Below are 20,614 nucleotides of genomic sequence, written 5' to 3'. Positions count from 1 at the left end.
GGATACCAGATTGATATATTCGAATCAACCACACCCAAGGTGAGTTATTCCAATTCCTTTATTGTCCAGGGCAATATATTCACAATATCTTTCAAACAGAAATTAAACATTCCCATTGGATTTCAGGTATCAACATATTCTGTTAGTTTTTTTCTTTATTGTCAATGTCAGGTTGAGGATGTTCTCTGTGGAGCTGTCCTCAGCCCCCTACTATACTCCTTATACACCTATGTCTGTGTGGCCAAATTCCCCTCCAACTCGATTTTCAAGCTTGCTGATGACAGCAGTGGGTCAGTTCTCAAACAATGACGAGACAAAGTACAGGAATGAGATCGAGAATCTGGTGAATTGGTGCGATGACAATAATCTCTCCCTCAATGTCAACAAAATGAAGGCGATTGTCATCGACTTCAGGAAGCGCAGTGGAGAACATGCCCCTGTCTACATCAACGAGGATGAAGTAGAAATGGTCAAGAGCTTCAAGTTTTTAGGCGGCCAGATCATCAACAAACTGTCCAGGTCCTCCCATGCTGACACTATAGTTAAGAAAGCCCACCAATGCTTCTACTTTCTCAGTAGACTCAGGAAATTTGGCATGTCAACTATGACTCACACCAACTATTACAGATGCATCATAGAAAGCATTCTATCTGGTTGTATCACAGCTTGGTATGGCTCCTGCTCTGCCCAAGACCACAAGAAACTACAAAAGGTCATGAATGTAGCCCAACCCATCACTCAAACCAGCCTCCCACCATTGACTCTGTCTACACTTTCCACTGCCACGGCAAAGCAACCAGCATAATTAAGGACCCCACAGACCCCGCGCAAGAAACAATACTTTTCACGGTATACTAATACATGTGACAATAATAAATCCAATCAAAAGCAAAGGAAGTTGAGGGGATATTTGATAGAGGTGGACAAGATTCTGACAGGTTTAGATAAGGTGGATAAAGAAAAGCTGTTCCCATTAGCTGATGGGACAAGGACGAGGGGAACGCAGATTTAAGGTTTTGGGTCAGAGATGCAGCACGGGATGTGAGGAAGAATATTTTGATGCGGTGAATGGTAATGACCTGGAACTCGCTGACTATGAGGGTGGAGGAAGTGGAGACAATAAACAATTACAAAGGAAATTGGATGGTCATTTGAGGGGTTCCAAACAGAAATGCTGACTAAATATCTCTGAACTTCCTAACACCCTGTCACTCTGTGATCCTTGTGAAATTTGAAACCAGATAATCGCAACAAGGCTCAAAGAGCATCAGCCCACTGGAGGCAAAGTCGTGAGACCGGCCAGTCCAGCAGAAAGAAACCCTCCGACCCTCCCCATTAACCAACTGTGAGAATGAACAAACTCAGGTGTCATCTAGGATTCAAGACACTCTTGTTTTCTCTGCCCTCAGGGAGCTGTTTATCTCTCTGTTCCCACACAGCAAGTTGTCTGTTCTGAGCTCTGCTAGATTTCTGCTGACATTTGGTCCCTTTTACACCTTTCAGATCAATAAAACATTTCGTCAATGAAGACCCAAACCACAATTTCCCATCCTGTCACCTGTCAACCATCCTTATCCAGAGTATAATCACAGCAGGAATAAAAATGGGAGAAGTGTAACAATCAAGTTCAAAAGAAACACTACAGTCATCAAAGTTAATTTCTTGTTCACTAATTAGCAAAAAAACCTGAAGTCCAGGGTCCCCTTGAGAGGGAGGAGAACTCTCTCTCTGACCCCGCACTCAATTTCACTCCATTATTTTCCAGTTCTGTTCTGGCCCTGCCTGCAATAACATCTACTTGATCTTTTCTTCTCTTGAAGGAGCACCGTGAGTTCTCGGTTACTGTACATAAGGACAGGTGCTTCAAGCAACAGATCAAGCCTGGATGTAAAAGATTCTTCAGCTCTCTCTTTACCCCGATCCAACTTGTGGACAGTTCTTATTCAGTATTATTTTCCCCAAGGCCTTAATTATCCCAATCTATAATATTATCCATTTTACTTTAATTTTCCTCACTTTGTGAGCACGTGCAGTGTGTTTAATTGGATCCTGATAGTTTTGAACTCAGTTTCTCTCTGGAGTGTGTCGATGCCTTGATGGTGTCACAATGTTGTCTCAATCCCCTGGCCACATTAACCATTTCATCTCCTGCTGTGTCTCAAGTAGCTGTGCGTGTTTGGGACCCGCTCTTCACTCCATCTCACCATGAATTTAGGCTTAATGTTTTCCACATGTAACAAATCACATCTGCACTCTCACTGCGGTATCCCCAAATCATGCCACACATTCTTAACTCTCAGATGTGCTGATGAAAAGATCAAAGTGAGTATCTGCTTTTCTTATCTCCCCGTTATGGTGCTGATATTTCATGCAATTGTCGGGCTTTCAAATGTGGATTTCTTTTAAATTAACTTCATGGGCAAGGATGGAAATATCTCCCAGAAAAAAATGATCAACTTATTCGTCCCATTGACACATTCCTGACTTTCACTCGAATGTAGGTGGATACCAGATTGATATATTCCATTCAACCACACCCAAGGTGAGTTATTCCAATTCCTTTATTGTCCTGTTGTGTATTTCTTCCAGGGACAGGTTACAGTAGTTTATTCATGATTCAAGCATGGAGGGAACTACCCCAGAGAAACCTCTGGAGGAGCACCCTCCTGTGATACAGCTCTCATAGCTCTCTAACACAGTAATCACAGAGACAGCATTCTAATACAACTCTCAGCTCCAAGTCACAGATACAGACAGCTTACACAATTATTCAATACACAGAACATTGGTTTAAAATTCCAATCTTACCAACGTAGGTTTGTCATTAAACCTTCACTCAAAAGCTTGTGAGAAAATGATCTGTTCTTCAAAGTAAACGATCTTGTTGGCAAGTCCTGCTGATGTCAGGACCTGGAGGTATCAGCGTTTGACCAGCCTGTGATTTTACTCTCGTGAAGGGGGCGCAGGGGGTAAATCTATCCCCCCATTTACCAAATCCATTAATTCACTCTTACAATCCAAATCTTTAAAACAGAAATTCAACATTCCCATTTGATTTCAGGTATTAACATATTTTGTTAGTTTGTTCTTTATTGTCAATGTCAGGCTTGGGTTGTTCCTCTTGGAGCATGTTGTAAATGAGAGCAGAAACAATAACAGCAAAATCCAACCCCAGTAATCACTTGTGAACTCGCTGGTGTCTCAGCAGGTGCGACGAAACACTGAATCCCTTTCCACACTGAGAGCAGGTGAACGGCCTCTCCCCAGTGTGAACTCGCTGGTGTGACTGCAGGGTGGATAACTGAGTAAATCCCTTCCCACACTGAGAGCAGGTGAATGGCCTCTCCCCAGTGTGAACTCGCTGGTGTCTTTGCAGGGTGGATGAACCACTGAATCCCTTTCCACAGCCGAAACAAGTGAACGGCCTCTCCCCAGTGTGAACGCGCTGGTGTGACTGCAGGGTATATAGCTGAGTAAATCCCTTCCCACACTGAGAGCAGGTGAATGGCCTCTCCCCAGTGTGAACTCTCTTATGTTTCCACAGGATCGTGGAATTACTGAATCGCTTCCCACATCTAGAGCAGGTGAATGGCTTCTCCCCGGTGTGAACACGTTGGTGTGTCTGCAGGGTGCATGCATGACTGAATCCCTTCCCACACTGAGAGCAGGTGAATGGCCTCTCTCCAGTGTGAACTCGTTGGTGTGTCCGCAAGTTAGATAACTGAGTAAATTCCTTCCCACACTGAGAGCAGGTGAATGGCCTTTCCCCAGTGTGAACTCGCTGGTGTGTTTGCAGGGTTGATGATCGAGTAAATCCCTTCCCACACTGATAGCAGATGAATCCCCTCTCCCCAGTGTGAACTTGCTGGTGTCTCTGCAGGGTGGATGAATCACTGAATCCCTTCCCACACTGACAGCAGCTGAACGGTCTCTCTCCTGTGTGACTGCGCCGATGAGCTTCCAGCAGAGATGGGGATCTGTATCTCTTCCCACAGTCCCCACATTGCCACGGTTTCTGCATATTTTAAGTTTCCTGCAGGTCAGACAATCAGGTGGAGCCTTGACCACAAAGAACACGAGTCTGGTCTGTCTCCGCTGTGAACGCTGTGATTTTTTTTCAGGCTGCTCAACTGTTAAAGTTCTTTCCGCAGTCAGTGCACTGGAAAGAACAAGATAGAAATTCAAAACAGACAATTCTACTTTCTAAGGAACTTTCTTTTGTCTCTCATTGCCCAAAAGCTATAAATCTCCATCCCAAACACTCTCCCTCCATTCTCACTCTGCTGCATCTAATATTCACCCTCCCAATTCTCCTGAAGATACAGATTCAGGCTGATTAACAGATCCATGCTCACCAATTTTTACAGATGCACCATAGAAAACATTCTTTCTGATTGTATCACAGCTTGGTATGGCTCCTTCTCTGCCCAAGACCGCAAGAAGCTACAAAAGGTTGTGAATGTAGCCCAATCCATCACGAAAACCAGCCTCCCATCATTGACTCTGTCGACACTTCGCGCTGCCTCAGCACATACCAACCGACACAAGAACAGCTTCTTCCCTGCTGCCATCAGACTTTGAATGGACCTACCTTGCATTTGTGGAAATTAAAAAGTTCAGTTTGAAGTTTCATAGTTTGAAAATTAAATTGTGCGGATGTTAAAGTGTTCAAATTAAAAAACCATGCTTTCTTTGTACAGTAGTCGAAAATGTTTATCAGCTTACTGACCTTCAAAAGGAGTCAGTCTCCGCTATTTCTTCACAGGCCCCCATAACATTTTCCTTTTTCGGCCTTCACCAGAGGGTGAACAAGACCAGATTTTTTTCATAACAAATACCAAAGACAAGATATGGAATATGCTGAAGGATTATCAGAAGTCAATTTTTTTTTGAATGAAAAAGGGCAAAAGGCCGGGATTTAATTGGCAAATATGTATGTCAATGAAAGATGTGAAAAATTTCTTATTCCTGATTTGCTGTAATTAACTACAACTGCTGAGCTGTTTCTCTGTAACCTCAGAACTACTCCGGCCATTCCGTGTTGGCCGTAGAGAGTTCTCCTTGTGCACCAGTAATTAAAGACCTTGCATTGGATGCATGGTGCCCAGCGCTGTTTGTGCAAAGAATCGACTGAGTGCCGAGATTGCTGTTACCCCTTTAGTTGATCTTTCTCTCCACCCTAGCTATGACTGTAACACTACATTCTGCACTCTCTCATTTCCTTCTCTATAAATGATATGCTTTGTCTGCATAGCGCACAAGAAACAATACTTTTCACTGTATAATAATACATGTGATAATAATAAATCCAATCCAATGTTCACTGCTTTCTGTCCTGGACACACACAGCTGAATATCTCCATGCAGGCAGTCAGACAGATATATGTCGATATGACTGGACCAATTATGTTTTTAATGGATAGGATTGTTTCATTTGATGAAGATACAGCAGAATGTTCGTGCAAGGCAATAACATCCCTCCAGAATGAGAAAAGAAAGTGTTTTACTCACAGATGTGGAGACAGGAGGAAGTTTGAGTCTGTCTGAAGCTCAAGCTTCATTCAGAGATCAACAACTTTGCTTCGCGGTAATGAGGGAAGCTCAGTGCAGCCTTGGACACAAGGCCCGGACTCTGATTGGCTGGAGGTCCTGCGCCATCAGGTCCTCCCCGCATTGCCATTGGTCAATATCCCGCATGTAGACAATAAGGGGGCGGAGCCAATGCCACGTGGGGGTGGGCGGGGCTTTGACTGCCAGCCGCGCTGAGCTGTGTCCAATCCGCAGTGTTTTACTTCTGTAACCAGGATATTGCTGCCAATGGGACACTGTGTGCTGGGAACGCCCCTCTGAGTCATTGTGACGGCACAATGGAGCCCTGCCTGAATCAACCAATAGCAATCACTCTGCTCTGCGGTGATGTGTCTGGGTTCAGGTGCGCGGACCCGGGAGCCCCGCCCCCCCAGTGTTCCCCCAGTCTGCAGATTGCACACAGTCATATAAACATATATCTGTGTGGCAGTCTGCGTGAGATTTTCAGCTCTGTGTTCCAGCACAGGAAGCACTGAGCATGGATCTGTTAATATATAGAAGGGGGCAAGGGTTTGATCTGCAGAGAGCCAGCATTGAATCAATGGACCGAATGGTCCCATTCGAGACCCTGTTGTCTGACTGACCGAAAGAAAGAAATTTCAGCTGCTCCAGTCTCTGGAACTAACTGTGAAGTTAATTCATTTATTAGTCACAAGTAAGGCTTACATTAACACTGCAATGAAGTTAATGTGAAATTTCCCTCGTGGCCACACTACACCACCTGTTCGGGTCAATGCACCTAACCAGCATGTCTTTCAGAATGTGGGAGGAAACCGGAGGAAACCCATGCACACACAGGGAGAACGCACAAATCCCCCACAGACAATAACCCAGGCTGGGTATCAAACCCGGGTCGCTGGCACTGTGAAGCAGCAGTGCTAACCACTGTGCTACCGTGCAGCCCATAAAGTTTATTTATTAGTTACAAGTAAGGCTTACATTGACACTGCAATGACGTTAATGTGAAATTCCCCTCGTCGCCACACTCTGGCGCCTGTTTGGGTCAATGCACCTAACCAGCACGTCTTTGAGACTGGAAGGAAACCAGAGCATCCGAATGAAACCCATGCAAACACGCAGACTCCAGATAGTGACCCAAGCTGGGAATCGAACCCAAGTCCCTGGCACTATGAGGCAACAGTGCTAACCACTGTGCTACAGCCGCCCTCTGATCCAGGTACTTTTTAATGATGCGAGGTGCCTTTCGCACACATCTCCTCTGCACCCTCTCTAAGAACACACACATTTCCATATATAGGGTCCCATTCTAGAGGGATAGAATTGAAAAGCAGGGAGGTCATGTTCAACCTCTTTAGAACCTGGGTTGGACTACACTTGGAGCACTGTCAACGTTTCTGATCTCTATTTAGAATAATAGAATCCCTCCAGTGTGGAAGGAGGCCATTCAGCCCATCGAGTTTGCACCAACTCTCCAAAAGTGCATCTCACACAGGCCCACCCTATTCTCTCCCCATAAACCCATGCATTTACCATAGTTAATCCACCTAACGTGCACATCTTTGGACTATGGGAGAAAAACCAGAGCACCCGGAGGAAACCCATGCAGACATGGGGAAAATGTGCAAATGCCACACAGCCAGTGATACATAGAGTCATAGAGGTTTACAGCATGGAAACAGGCCCTTCGGCCCAACTTGTTCATGCCGCCCTTTTTTTCTTAAACCCCTAAGCTAATCCCAATTGCCCGCATTTGGCCCATATCCCTCTATACCCATCGTACCCATGTAACTATCTAAATGCTTTTTAAAAGACAAAATTGTACCCGCCTCTACTACTACCTCTGGCAGCTTGTTCTAGACACTCACCACCCTCTGTGTGAAAAAGTTGCCCCTCTGGACACTTTTGTATCTCTCCCCCTCACCTTAAACCTATGTCCTCTAGTTTTAGACTCCCCTACCTTTGGGAAAAGATATTGACTATCTACCTTGTCTATGCCCCTCATTATTTTATAGACCTCTATAAGGTCACCACTCAGCCTTCGATGCTCCAGAGAAAAAAGTCCCAGTCTATTCAGCCTCTCCCTATACCTCAATCCATCAAGTCCTGGTAGCATCCGAGTAAATCTTTTCTGCACTCTTTCTAGTTTAATAATATCCTTTCTATAATAGGGTGACCAGAATTGCACACAGTATTCCAAGTGTGGCCTTACCAATGTCTTGTACAAGTTTAACAAGACATCCCAACTCCTGTCTTCAATGTTCTGACCGATGAAACCAAGCATGCCGAATGCCTTCTTCACCACTCTGTCCACCTGTGACTCCACTTTCAAGGAGCTATGAACATGTACTCCTAGATCTCTTTGTTCTGTAACTCTCCCCAATGCCCTACCATTAACTGAGTAAGTCCTGCCCTGGTTCAATCTACCAAAATGCATCACCTCGCATTTGTCTAAATTAAACTCCATCTGCCATTTGTCAGCCCACTGGCCCAATTGATCAAGATCCCGTTGCAATTGGAGATAACTTTCTTCACTGTCCACTATGCCACCAATCTTGGTGTCATCTGCAAACTTACTAACCATGCCCCTATATTCTCATCCAAATCATTAATATAAATGACCAATAACAGTGGACCCAGCACTGATCCCTGAGGCACACTGCTGGTCACAGGCCTCCAGTTTGAAAAACAACTCTCTACAACCCGACAGAAGCCAATTTTGTATCCACTTAGATACCTCACCCTGGATCCCGTGAGATTTAACTTTATGCAACAACCTACCATGCGGTACCTTGTCAAAGGCCTTGCTAAAGTCTATGTAGACAACATCAACTGCACTGCCCTTGTCTACCTTCTTGATTACCCCTTCAAAAAACTCAATCAAATTTGTGAGACATGATTTTCCACTCACAAAGCCATGCTGACTGTCCCTAATCAGTCCCTGCATCTCTAAATGCCTGTAGATCCTGTCTCTCAAAATACCCTCCAACAATTTACCCACCACAGAGGTGAGGATCACTGGCCTGTCGTTCCCAGGCTTTTCCCTGCAGCCCTTTTTAAACAAAGGCACAACATTTGCCACTCTCCAATCTTCAGGCACCTCACCCGTGACTATCGATGATTTAAGTATCTCAGCTAGGGGACCCGCAATTTCCTCCCTCGCCTCCCACAACGTCCTGGGATATACCTCATCAGGTCCCGCAGATTTATCTACCAGGTCAGAACTGAACCCAGGTCCCTGGTGCTATGAGGCAGCTAATCACTGTAGAAATAGAGACACTGGTGAAGGGGCAACAAAGATTCACAAGAATAATCCCAGAACTGAGAGCATTTAACCCTCAAGAAAGGTTGGAACTGCTGATTGTTACAAAGACATTATCAGTTTTAAAAAACTTATATATAACCATCAAGCAAAGATTCAGACACCAAATCAGTTAATAATATCAAAGTTTATTGATTACATGCAACTTTAAGAAACTGATCACCTAACAGGTGGGACATAAGGTAATGAAACTCTATCAACTCCACGCTTTCAAATCAGTGATTAATCCAAGAGAAGTGGACGACAACATGAACTCCTGGGGCTGACAGAGAAACAGTCACTGCCTCCGAGAAGCACAGACAGTACCTTCCTGGGGTTTCAACTGACAGGGATCCTATCACTGAACCAGTCCCAGGACTAACTACTTATCTGCCCCTGAGCTTTAATGGAAACGACAATCAAGCTGATAGGAGGAAGCGTGACCATCCCAGAAGATCCAAACCGCCTCTCCCACACCTGATGTTCACAAAGGTGGATCCTGTAAACCCCTTTTTTTAACATTCAAAAGATGCTGTGAGCCCACCTCAGGCAAGTGGTTGGAAACGGCTAGTTGGTCGGAAATGGCTAATTGGTGTATAATTTGTAACAGGATCAACTCTATTGGGTCCAGCTAATCACACACAAGGTCTTCAACTTAGGACAATGCCTTCCTTTCAGCTATGTCTGTGTCTTGATGTCTTTACATGAGTCCCGTTTATTCAGACAGACTTAACAGTCAAGGACAGTGTGAGTGTTCCTGATAGGGAGGGAGTCCAAGGCTTACCTACTGTCCTTATAAGAAAAGCTGATGGAGAAATACAAAAATAACCTAAAGTGACTTCTCATTAGCTGCTAATTATTAATGACTTATCCTTCAATTGAAACTTAACTGAGGTTCACTATTTGGTCAGTCACCTGTTTCTGGCTGATTCCTATTGATGTAATAACCCTTCATTAATACATGTGAGTGATTATACTGAACACTAAATGGCTTACTGATGTACGAGAACAAAATGACATTTTGACCTTTCATTGCTGTGAATGTAACTGAAATTGACGTGAAAATGGTTGGGTAACACTGAAAACCAGTGAGCACTTAGTTATACGACTGACCTGGCCCTGTGTTGTAGACGCAAATGGAACAGAGACAAATGTATTTATTTGAGGATCATTTCAGTGGAAATGTGCCCTCCCAGGCTCAAAGAGCATCAGCCCACTTGAAGCAAAGTCGTGAGAGTGGCCAGTCCAGCAGAAAGAAACCCTCCGGCCCTCCCACTTCACCCACTGTCAGAGTGAACATGGCTCAGTCTGGATGTGATTAACTGCAGCGAAGCAGCAGAATCCAACCCCTGTCATCACTTGTGAACTCGCTGGTGTCTCAACAGGTGGGATGAATTAGTGAATCCCTTCCCACACTGAGAGCAGGTGAATGGTCTCTCCCCAGTGTGAACTCGCTGGTGTGCCCGTAGGTTGGTCAACTGAGTGAATCCCTTTCCACACACAGAGCAGGTGAATGGCCTCTCCCCAGAGTGAACTCGCTGGTGTGCACGTAGGTTGGTCAACTGAGTGAATCCCTTTCCACACACAGAGCAGGTGAATGACCTCTCCCCAGTGTGAATTCGCTGGTGTACCTGCAAATGGGATGACGTCTTAAATCTCTTTGTGCAGCGAGAGCAGCTGAACGGTCTCTCCTCAGTGTGAATGCGCTGGTGGTCCATCAGATCCTGAGAGCTTTTGAAGCCACACCCACAGTCAGAGCATTTAAACGGTCTTTCCGTGGCATGAGTGACTTTGTGTGTCAGCAGGTTGGATGACTGAGTGAATCCCTTCCCACACACAGAGCAGGTGAACGGTCTCTCCCCAGTGTGAACTTGCTGGTGTTTCCACAGGTTGGATGACGTTCTAAACCTCTTTGTGCAGTGAGAGCAACTGAAAGGTCTCTCCTCACTATGAATGCGCTGGTGGGACACCAGCTCTCCAGAGCTTTTGAAACAACTTCCACAGTCAGAGCATTTAAAAGGCCTCACATTGGTGTGAGTGACGTTGTGTCTCAGCAAGCTGGATGACTGAGTGAATCCCTTCCCACACACAGAGCAGGTGAACGGTCTCTCCCCAGTGTGACTGCGTCGATGGGTTTCCAATACAGATGGGAACCTGAATCCCTTCCCACAGTCCCCACATTTCCACGGCTTCTCCATGGTGCGGGTGTCCTTGTGACTCTCCAGGTTAAACAATCAGTTAAATCTCTCACAGGACACGGGTACAGTCTCTCCCCGCTGTGAATGCTGCGATGTATTTTCAGGCTGTGCAACTGGTTAAAGCTCTTTCCACACTCAGTGCACTGGGACACTCTCACTTGGGTGTGTGTGTGTCTCGGTGTTTTTCAAGTCACACTGATATTTAAAGTTTTCTGAAGCAGAGAGAACAGAGAAACATTTCTCCTTCTAGATTTAAAGATCGATATATTCAAGTCCCAATGAATTGAGTGAGGATGTCAAATGTTAATGTGATGTTTGTTTTGAGATTTCTGTCGATAGATCATCAACTTCTGAAAACCTGTAAAACGAGTTTGAAAAATTCATTAGTGTCAGTATGGGATAAAAATTCAGAACAGACAATTCTAGTGTCTATGGAACATTCTTTCCTCTCTCATTCCCCAAAAGCTGTGAATCTCCATCCCACACACTTTCCCTCCATTCTCACTCTGCTGTATCTAATATTCACCCTCCCAATTCTCCTGAAGGTGCTGATTGAGGCTGATTGACAGACCCATGCTCACTGTTTCCTGTCCTGGATACAGAGACCTGAAAATCTCCATGCAGGCTGCCAGCCTAACAGAAATATGGCTATATTCCTCAACTAAAAATGTTTCAAACGGATTGTTTCAGTTAGTGAAGATACAGAGGGTTGTAATTGATGATGATCTTGAACTCACTGCCGAACAGGGTGGTGGTAGTTTAACAGCATGGAAAGAGACCCTTTGGCCCATCATGTTTACGCTGGCCATCAAGCATCTTTCTATTCCAATCCCATTTTCCACACTTGGTGCGTAACCTTTATGCTATGGCATTTCAAGAACTCATCTAAATGCTTCCTAACTGTTGTGAAGGTTCCCACTTCTATTATCCTTTCAGGCTGTGAGTTCCACATTCCCACCATCCTCTGGATGAAAAGATTTTCCTCACATCTCCTATAAGCCGACTGCCCCTGAAATTAAATCCATGCCCCCGGTTACTGACCCCTCTACTAAAGAGAAAAGTTCCTTCCTAACCACTCTGTCTGAGCCCCTCAAAATTTAATCACCTTCAATCAGGTCCCCCTCACCCTTCTCTGCTTCAAGAAAACAACACCAGCCTATCCAGTCTCTCTTAATAGCTGAAACGCTCCAGCCCAGCCAACACCCTGGGGAGTTTCCTCTGCACCTTCTCCAGTGCAATTATATCCTTCCTACAGTGTGGCGACCAGGACTGCACACAGTATTCCAGCTGTGGCCTAACCAGTGTTTTATACAGTTCCATCATAACTTCCCTGCCCTTATATTCAATGCCTCAGTTAATAAAGGCAAGTATCCCATCACAGTTCACCTTCCCACCCAACTTGGTATCATCTGCAAACATAAGGAACCACCTTATGTACCTGTTCTGCTGGCTTCAGAGATCTATGGACATGCATACCAAGGTCCCTCTGATCCTCTGTACTTCTTAGGATCTGATCATTCATTGTACATTCTGTTACATAAAAACATAGAAGATAGGAGCAGAAGGAGGCCATTTGGCCCTTTGAGCCTGCTCCGCCATTCGTTACGATTATGGCTGATCGTCCAACTCAATAGCCTAATCCTGCTTTTTCCCCATAACCTTTGATCCCATTCGCCCCAAGTGATATATCTAGCCGCCTCTTGAATACATTCAATGTTTTGACGTCAACTACATCTTGTGGTAATGAATTCCACAGGCTCACCAATCTTTAGGTGAAGAAATGACTCCTCATCTCCGTCCTAAATGGTCTACTCCGAATCCTCAGACTGTGACCCCCTGGTTCTGGTCACACCCACCATCAGGAACATCCTCCCTGCATCTCCCCTGTCTCGTTCTGTTAGAATTTTGTAAGTCTCTATGAGATCCCCCCTCATTCGTCTGAACCCCAGCGAAAACAATCCTAATATAGTCAATCTCTCCTCATACATCAGTCCCGCCATCCCTGGAATCAGCCGGGTAAACCTTCGCTGCACTCCCTCGAGAACAAGAATATCCTTCCTCAGAAAAGGAGACCAAAACTGCACACAATATTCTAGGTGTAGCCTCACCAAAGCCATATATAATTACGACAAAACATCCCTGCTCCTGTACTCGAAACCTCTCGCAATGAAGGCCAACATACCATTTACCTTCTTTACGGCCTGTTGCACCTGCATGTTTACCTTCAGCGACTTGTGCACAAGGACACCCAGGTCCCACTGCACACTCCCCTCTACCAGTTTATGGCCATTCAGGTAGTAATCTGTCTTCTTGTTTTTGCTTCCAAAGTGAATAACCTCACATTTATCCAAATTATACTGCATCTGCCATCGATTTGCCCACTCACCCAACCTGTCCAGATCATGGTGAAGGATCTCTGCATCCTCATCACAGTTCACCCTCCCACCCAATGTGGTATCATCTGCAAAGTTTGAGATGTTATATTTTGTTCCCTCATCCAAATCATTAATATATATTGTGAATAGCTGGGGTCCCAACAGCGATCCCTGTGGCACCCCACTAGTTACTACCTGCCAATTTAAAAAGCACCCATTAATTCCTACTCTTTGTTTCCTCTCTGCCAACCAGTTTTCAATTAATCTAAATACACTTCCCCCAATCCCATGTGCTTTAATCTTACACGATAATCTCTTATGCAGGACTTTGTCAAACGTTTCCTGAAATTCCAAATATACCACTTAGGCTAGCTCCCCCTTGTCAACTCTACGAGTTACTTCAAAGAATTCCAGCAGATTGGTTAAGCATGATTTCCCCACATATCCATGCTGACTCTGTCTGATCCTCACAGTAAGAAGTCTCACAACACCAGGTTAAAGTCCAACAGGTTTATTTGGTAGCAAAATCCACTAGCTTTCGGAGCGCTGCCCCTTCGTCAGGTGAGTGGGAGTTCTATTCACAAGCAGGGCATATAAAGACACAAACTCAATTTACAAAATAATGATTGGAATGCGAGTCTTTACAGGTAATCAAGTCTTAAAGGTACAGACAATGTGAGTGGAGACAATGTGACTGTCTGATCCTGCCACTGCTTTCTAAATGCTCCGCTACAAAGTCCTTGATAATGGATTTGAGAATTTTCCCCACTACCAATGTTAAGCTTACTGGTCTATGCTTTCCTGTTTTCTCTCTACTTCCCATTTTGAATATTGGATTGACATTAGCTAACGTCCGATCTGCAGGGACTGCTCCAGCATCTATAGAATCCTGGAAGATGACAGGGGGTTGGAGTTTAAGAGCCGTGGGGTTATGCTGCAACTGTACAGGACCTTGGTGAGACCACATTTGGAGTATTGTGTGCAGTTCTGGTCACCTCACTATAGGAAGGATGCGGAAGCGCTGGAAAGAGTGCAGAGGAGATTTACCAGGATGCTGCCTGGTTTGGAGGGTAGGTCTTATGAGGAAAGGTTGCGGGAGCTAGGGCTGTTCTCTCTGGAGCGGAGGAGGTTGAGGGGAGACTTAATAGAGGTTTATAAAATGATGAAGGGGATAGATAGAGTGAACGTTCAAAGACTATTTCCTCGGGTGGATGGAGCTATTACAAGGGGGCATAACTATAGGGTTCGTGGTGGGAGATACAGGAAGGATATCAGAGGTAGGTTCTTTACGCAGAGAGTGGTTGGGGTGTGGAATGGACTGCCTGCAGTGATAGTGGAGTCAGACACTTTAGGAACATTTAAGCGGTTATTGGATAGGCACATGGAGCACACCAGGATGATAGGGAGTGGGATAGCTTGATCTTGGTTTCAGATAAAGCTCGGCACAACATCGTGGGCCGAAGGGCCTGTTCTGTGCTGTACTGTTCTATGTTCTATGACCACCAATGCATCCACTATTTCGAGAGCCACTTCCTTAAGTACTCTGGGATGTAGATTATCAGGCCCGAGGGATTTATCCACGTACAATCCCATCAATCTTCTCAACACCATTTCTCTACTGATATTGATCTCCCTCAGTTCTTCCCTCTCACTAAATCTTGCATTCTCCAACATTTCTGGTATCTGATTTGTGTCCTCTTTTGTGAAGACAGAACCAAAGTATGTATTCAGTTGCTCAGCCATGTCTTTGTCCCCCCTTATAAATTCCCCCATTTCTGTCTGTAGGGGACCTCCATTTGTCTTCACCAACCTCTTTCTCTTCACATGTCTATTCTTGTCAGTCTTTATGTTCCCTGCAAGCTTACTTTCGTACTGTATTTTCCCCTTCTTAATCAATCCCTTGATCCGTCTTTGCTGAATTCTAAACTGCTCCCAATCCTCAGACCTATTATTTTTCTTGGCCAATCTGTATGCTTCTTCCTTGGATCGGATACTCTCTCTAATTTTCTTTGTAAGCCATGGATTGTCCCACTTACCCATTTTGCTTTTGTGCCAGACAGGAATAAACAGTTGCTGCAGTTCCCTCATGTGTTCCTTGAATGTTTGCCATTGCCTATCCACTGTCATCTCTTTAAGTAACTCTCCCCAATCTTTCAAGGCCAACTCACGCCACATATCCTCACAGTTTCCTTTATTAAGATTCAGCACCCCAGTCTCTGAATCAACGACTTCACTTTCCATCTTGATAAAAAAATTCTATCATGTTATAGTTGCTCATCCCCAAGGAGTCTCGTACAACTAGATTGGCAACGATTCCCTTCTCATTACACATTACCCAGTCTAAGATGGCTGGCTCTCTAGGTGATTCCTCCACATATTAATCAATATACATCCCATATTCACTCCAGAAATTCCTCCTCTACAGCATTGTAGTTAATTTGATTTGCCCAATCTATGTGCAGATTAAAATCACCCATGCTCACCGATATTCTCTTATCACATGCATTTCTAATTTCATGTTTAATGCCATTTCAACATCACTACTGCAGTTTGGGGTCTATATATGACACCCCTAATGTTTTTGGCCCCTTGGTATTTCTCAACTCTACCCATACAGACTCCACGTTGTCAGAGCTAATATCCTTTCTCACCGTTGTGTTAATTTCTTCTTTAACCAGCAATGCCACTCCACCACCTTTTCCTTTATACCTATCCTTCCTGAATACTAAATACCCTGGGACATTCAATTCCCATCCCTGGTCACCCTGCAGCCATATCTCCGTAATCCCAATTATATCATACCTGACCAGCCTTGTTCGTCTTCCCAAAGTACATTACCTCAAACTTTTCAGGATTGATTTCCATTTGCCACTGTTCTGCCCATCTAACTAAAGATTTAAAGTTTATTTATTAGTGTCACAAGTATGCTTACACTAACACTGTGAAGATACTGTGAAAATCCTCTAGTCTCCACACTCCGGCGCCTGTTCGGTACACTGACGGAGAATTTAGAATGACCAATGCACCTAACCAGCATGTCTTTCAGACTGTGGGAGGAAACCAGAGCACCCGGAGGAAACCCACGCAGACACAGGGATAACGTGCAAGCTTCTCAAAGACAGTGACCCAAGCCGGGGATCAAACCCGGATCCTTGGCATTGTGAGGCAGCAATGCCACTGTGCCGCCCCGTTGATGTTGTCCTGTAATCTAAGGCTTTGCTCCTCAGCATTTACCACATTATCAATTTTTGTGACCTCTGCAAACTTACTTACATTCACACCCAGATCATTAAGGTACATTATAAACAAGGAACCCAGCACCGATTCCTGTGGAACAACGCTTGACACAGGCATCCAGTCACAAAAACAACCTTCAACCATCACCCTCTGCCTCCTGCCACTAAGCCCATTTTGGATCCACTTTGTCAAATTGCCCTGGATCCTATGGGCTCTTACCTTCTTCATCAGCCTCCCATGTGGGACCTTGTCAAGAGCCTTACTGAAGTCCATGTAGACTACATCAACTGCACTACCCTCAGCTACATACCTCATCACCTCCTTGAAAATTCAATAAAATTTGTAAGACATGATTTCCCTTTGACAAACCTATGCTGGCTATCCTTGATTAATCCTTACCTTCCCAAGTGGATATTAATTCTGTCCCTCAGAATTTTTTCCAATAGTTTCCCTGCAGGTGAAGTTAGTCACTGGCCTGTAATTTGCTGGTTTTTCCCTACTTCCCATCCTGACTAATGGTAGCACATCAGCTGTCCTCCACTCCTGTAGCACCTCTCTTGTGTCCAGACAAGATCTGAAAATTATTGCGTATTATTTTTTTCTTGTCTTTCTTCATTTTTCTTCCCACTCTTTTCTCTACTTTACTCACCTTCCCTTACCTTTTCTCCCCCTTTGCTTCTCCTTTTCTAAATCTTATCTCTGTCCCATCCATTCCCCCCCCCCCCTTCATTTTAGCTTCTCTGCTGTTTGGCCATTCACACCCTTTATTCTCTCTGTGTACAGCTATTAACTGGTTTCCTGGGTTTCTGTTACAAGACTCATTTTTCATTCCCTCACCCTGCAGTATAAATATCGCCCACTTTCTATGCCTTTTAGCTTTTACAAAGGGGCGCCTGGACTCGAAACGTCAGCTCTTTTTTCTCCTTACAGATGCTGCCAGACTTGCTGAGATTTTCCAGCATTTTCTCTTTTGGTTTGAAAATTATTGTCAGAGTCGCTGCAATTTCCACCCTTGCCTCGCACAGCAGCCTGGAAGACATCCCATCTGGAGAAGGGGATTTGTACAATTTCAGGCCCGTTAAAACCGTTAATACATCCTCCCTCTCAATGTTAAGTGTCGAAGGGAATCACAATGCCTCTCTCTGGTTTCTATACCTACATTATCGTTCTCCACAGTGAATACAGATGCAAAGTATTCATTTAAAACCTCATCAATGTCTCCCAGCTCCACAAAGAAATTACCACATGAGTCCCTAATGAACCTTACTCCTTCCCTGGTCACCTCCTGCCCTTAAAATACTTCTAGAACACCTTTAGATTTCCTCCCAGATGTTGCACAGAGGAAGTTCAGTCTGAAATTCAAGGCCAACTTCCGCATTTAGACAATGGAGGAGCTCTGATTGGCTGGGGGAACAGAGTCCTTCCGGTCCTCAGCATGACGATCAAGGGGAAGGGTGTCCTCTCCCCCGCACATGCGCAGCTTCCCCTCTCCCTTGGACATGCGCAGTCCCGGTCCCCGGGGGGGGGGGGGGGGGGGGCAGGGGGTAATCACCGAGCGGCTTCTCGCTCTGGCCGGAGCCGTCAGCCGGTTCCCTGGAAACCTTGGCTCGAGGAGGTGTAGGGGGAGGGACTACAGTGGGTGGGGGCGGGGCCCCGTGTCCGCTCGCCGGCCCTGCGCACTGGAACCCGGAGATGTCACCGTCCTATTGGCTGATTCAGGCAGGGCTGCATTGTGATGTCACAATGCGGAAGTAGTCAATGAGCTTTAAACTAAAACTCCCTCCTCTGGGCAACGTCTGGGAGGAAATCAATGTTTCCCCCTTTCAATTTCTTTTCCCATTCTGGGGGAAATTGGGAACTTGCAGCAACTGAAGGGAAAGGAAGTGAATCCAGGGAGGGTGCAGACTCTGAAAGGTTGACTCAGATCACTGTCTCTCTTAAAGACATTGTGACATCTTAGTGAGTGTTCCAGTGCACTGACTGTGGAAAGAGCTTTAACCAGTTACACAGCCTGAAACATCACAGCATTCACAACGGTGTGAGACCATTCACATGTTCTGTGTGTAGATGAGGCTTCAAAGCAGGAGAGTCACAAGGACATCCCCACTATGGAGAAACCGTGGAAATGTGGGGGTTGTGGGAAGGAATTCAGCTTCCCTTCAGAATTGGAAATTCATCCATGCAGTTACACTGTTGAGAGGTCATTCACCTGCTCGGTGTGTGGGAAGGAATTCACTCATTTATCCAGCCTGCGTGCACACAATTTCACTCACATCCAGGAGACCAATTAAATACTCTGACTGTGGGAGCGGGTTCAAAAACTCAGGTGAACTGGTGTCCCACCAGTGCAGTCACACTGAGGAGAGACTGCTCAGCTGCCCTCACTGCACAAAGAGGTTTAAATGAATATCCATTCTGTGGATACACCATTTATCTGTTCTCACTGCACAAAGAGATTTAGAAATTCATCCAATCTGCGCGTACACCAGTGAGTTCACACCAGGGAGAGACTGTTCACCTGCTGTGTGTGGGGGCAGGGATTCACTCAGTTATCCCACCTGCTAAGGCACAATGTCACTCACACCAATGAGACCCTTTAAATGCTCTGACTGTGGGAGTTGCTTCAAAACCTCTCGGTGTCTGATAATGCATCAATGCATTCACACACTGAGGAGAGACCATTCAGCTGCTCTGACTGCCCAGAAAGGATGAAGATATCATCCAAACTGCAGTGACACCAGCGAGTTCACACGGGGGAGAAACCATACATGTGCTCTCAGTGTCAGGATTGCCGAGTGGTCTTGAGAATGTGTACAAGGTAGATTGAGAAGAGGAAAGGGTTAAAATTGGGATGCGTAACTAGAAATCAGTTGAGGGATAAATTGGTTTTGGAAAGGGCCTGAGGTGAGGGCGACAAGCGAAAGTAATGATCACGTTAAAGAAACTGCTAATAGGTAATTGTGGTTCTGGCTTCGGAGGGCAGGGCCTTATCAATTGGCCTTTTGTCCTTGAAATTAATCTAATCAGAAACTTTAATAGCCATGTCTACGTGGCTATCGCTTTTTTGTTCTTGAAATTAATCTAATCAGAAACTTTAATAGCCATGTCTACGTGGCTATCGCTTTTTTGTTCTTGAAAGTAATCTAATCAAAATGTAACAATACAGCTATGCCCTTATTGGCTAACAGAAGTATGTGGATGTATCTCCGTCAGGTATAACTGAAAAACTGTTTTGTAAGTCGGACAGAGACTCACGAACCCATGCTGGATGTGCATGGTCTTGCGATCTCTCCTCCGATGCAATAAAGAAGGCTTTCAGAGAAACCTGTATCTCTTCAGTTTTTGATCCGACTTCCGAAAAAGAATTCTACAATTGGTGAGCCAGCCAGGAGCCCAAACACATAGTACTGTTTGACTGGCATCAGCGATTGAGACAGGGCGAGGAAGGACAGAGACGGACAGCATTACAAGGTAAGATTAACCTTGGTTCCTCTCTACCATAGAACCATAGAAAATTACAGCTCAGAAACAGGCCTTTTGGCCCTTCTTGTCTGTACCGAACCATTTTTTGCCTAGTCCCACTGACCTGCACTTGGACCATATCCCTCCACACCCCTCTCATCCATGAACCTGTCCAAGTTTTTCTTAAATGTTAAAAGTGACCCCGCATTTACCACTTTATCCGGCAGCTCATTCCACACTCCCACCACTCTCTGCGTGAAGAAGCCCCCCCTAATATTCCCTTTAAACTTTTCTCCTTTCACCCTTAACCTGTGCCCTCTGGTTTTTTTCTCCCCTAGCCTCAGCGGAAAAAGCCTGCTTGCATTCACTCTATCTATACCCATCAAAATCTTATACACCTCTATCAAATCTCCCCTCAATCTTCTACGCTCCAGGGAATAAAGTCCCAACCTATTCAATCTCTCTCTATAACTCAGCTTCTCAAGTCCCGGCAA

At 45.1% G+C, this 20,614-nt stretch overlaps 1 protein-coding gene across 1 annotated transcript; it reads right to left on the bottom strand.

Annotated features, from left to right (window-relative positions):
- Positions 1-45: 45 nt before the first annotated feature.
- Positions 46-17,988, bottom strand: LOC144502018 (uncharacterized). Its single transcript, XM_078226034.1, has 3 exons — positions 17,818-17,988; positions 10,213-11,404; positions 46-4,024 (listed from the first exon to the last, which is right to left on the bottom strand). The coding sequence occupies exons 2-3, from the start codon at positions 11,044-11,046 to the stop codon at positions 3,179-3,181; spliced, it is 1,680 nt and encodes a 559-aa protein (XP_078082160.1). The 5' UTR covers positions 11,047-11,404; positions 17,818-17,988; the 3' UTR covers positions 46-3,178.
- Positions 17,989-20,614: the final 2,626 nt, after the last annotated feature.

This window comes from Mustelus asterias, chromosome 12 (assembly GCF_964213995.1).
Source record: "Mustelus asterias chromosome 12, sMusAst1.hap1.1, whole genome shotgun sequence".
Lineage (NCBI taxonomy): Eukaryota > Metazoa > Chordata > Chondrichthyes > Carcharhiniformes > Triakidae > Mustelus > Mustelus asterias.
This window is presented reverse-complemented; position numbering and strand designations above follow the sequence as displayed.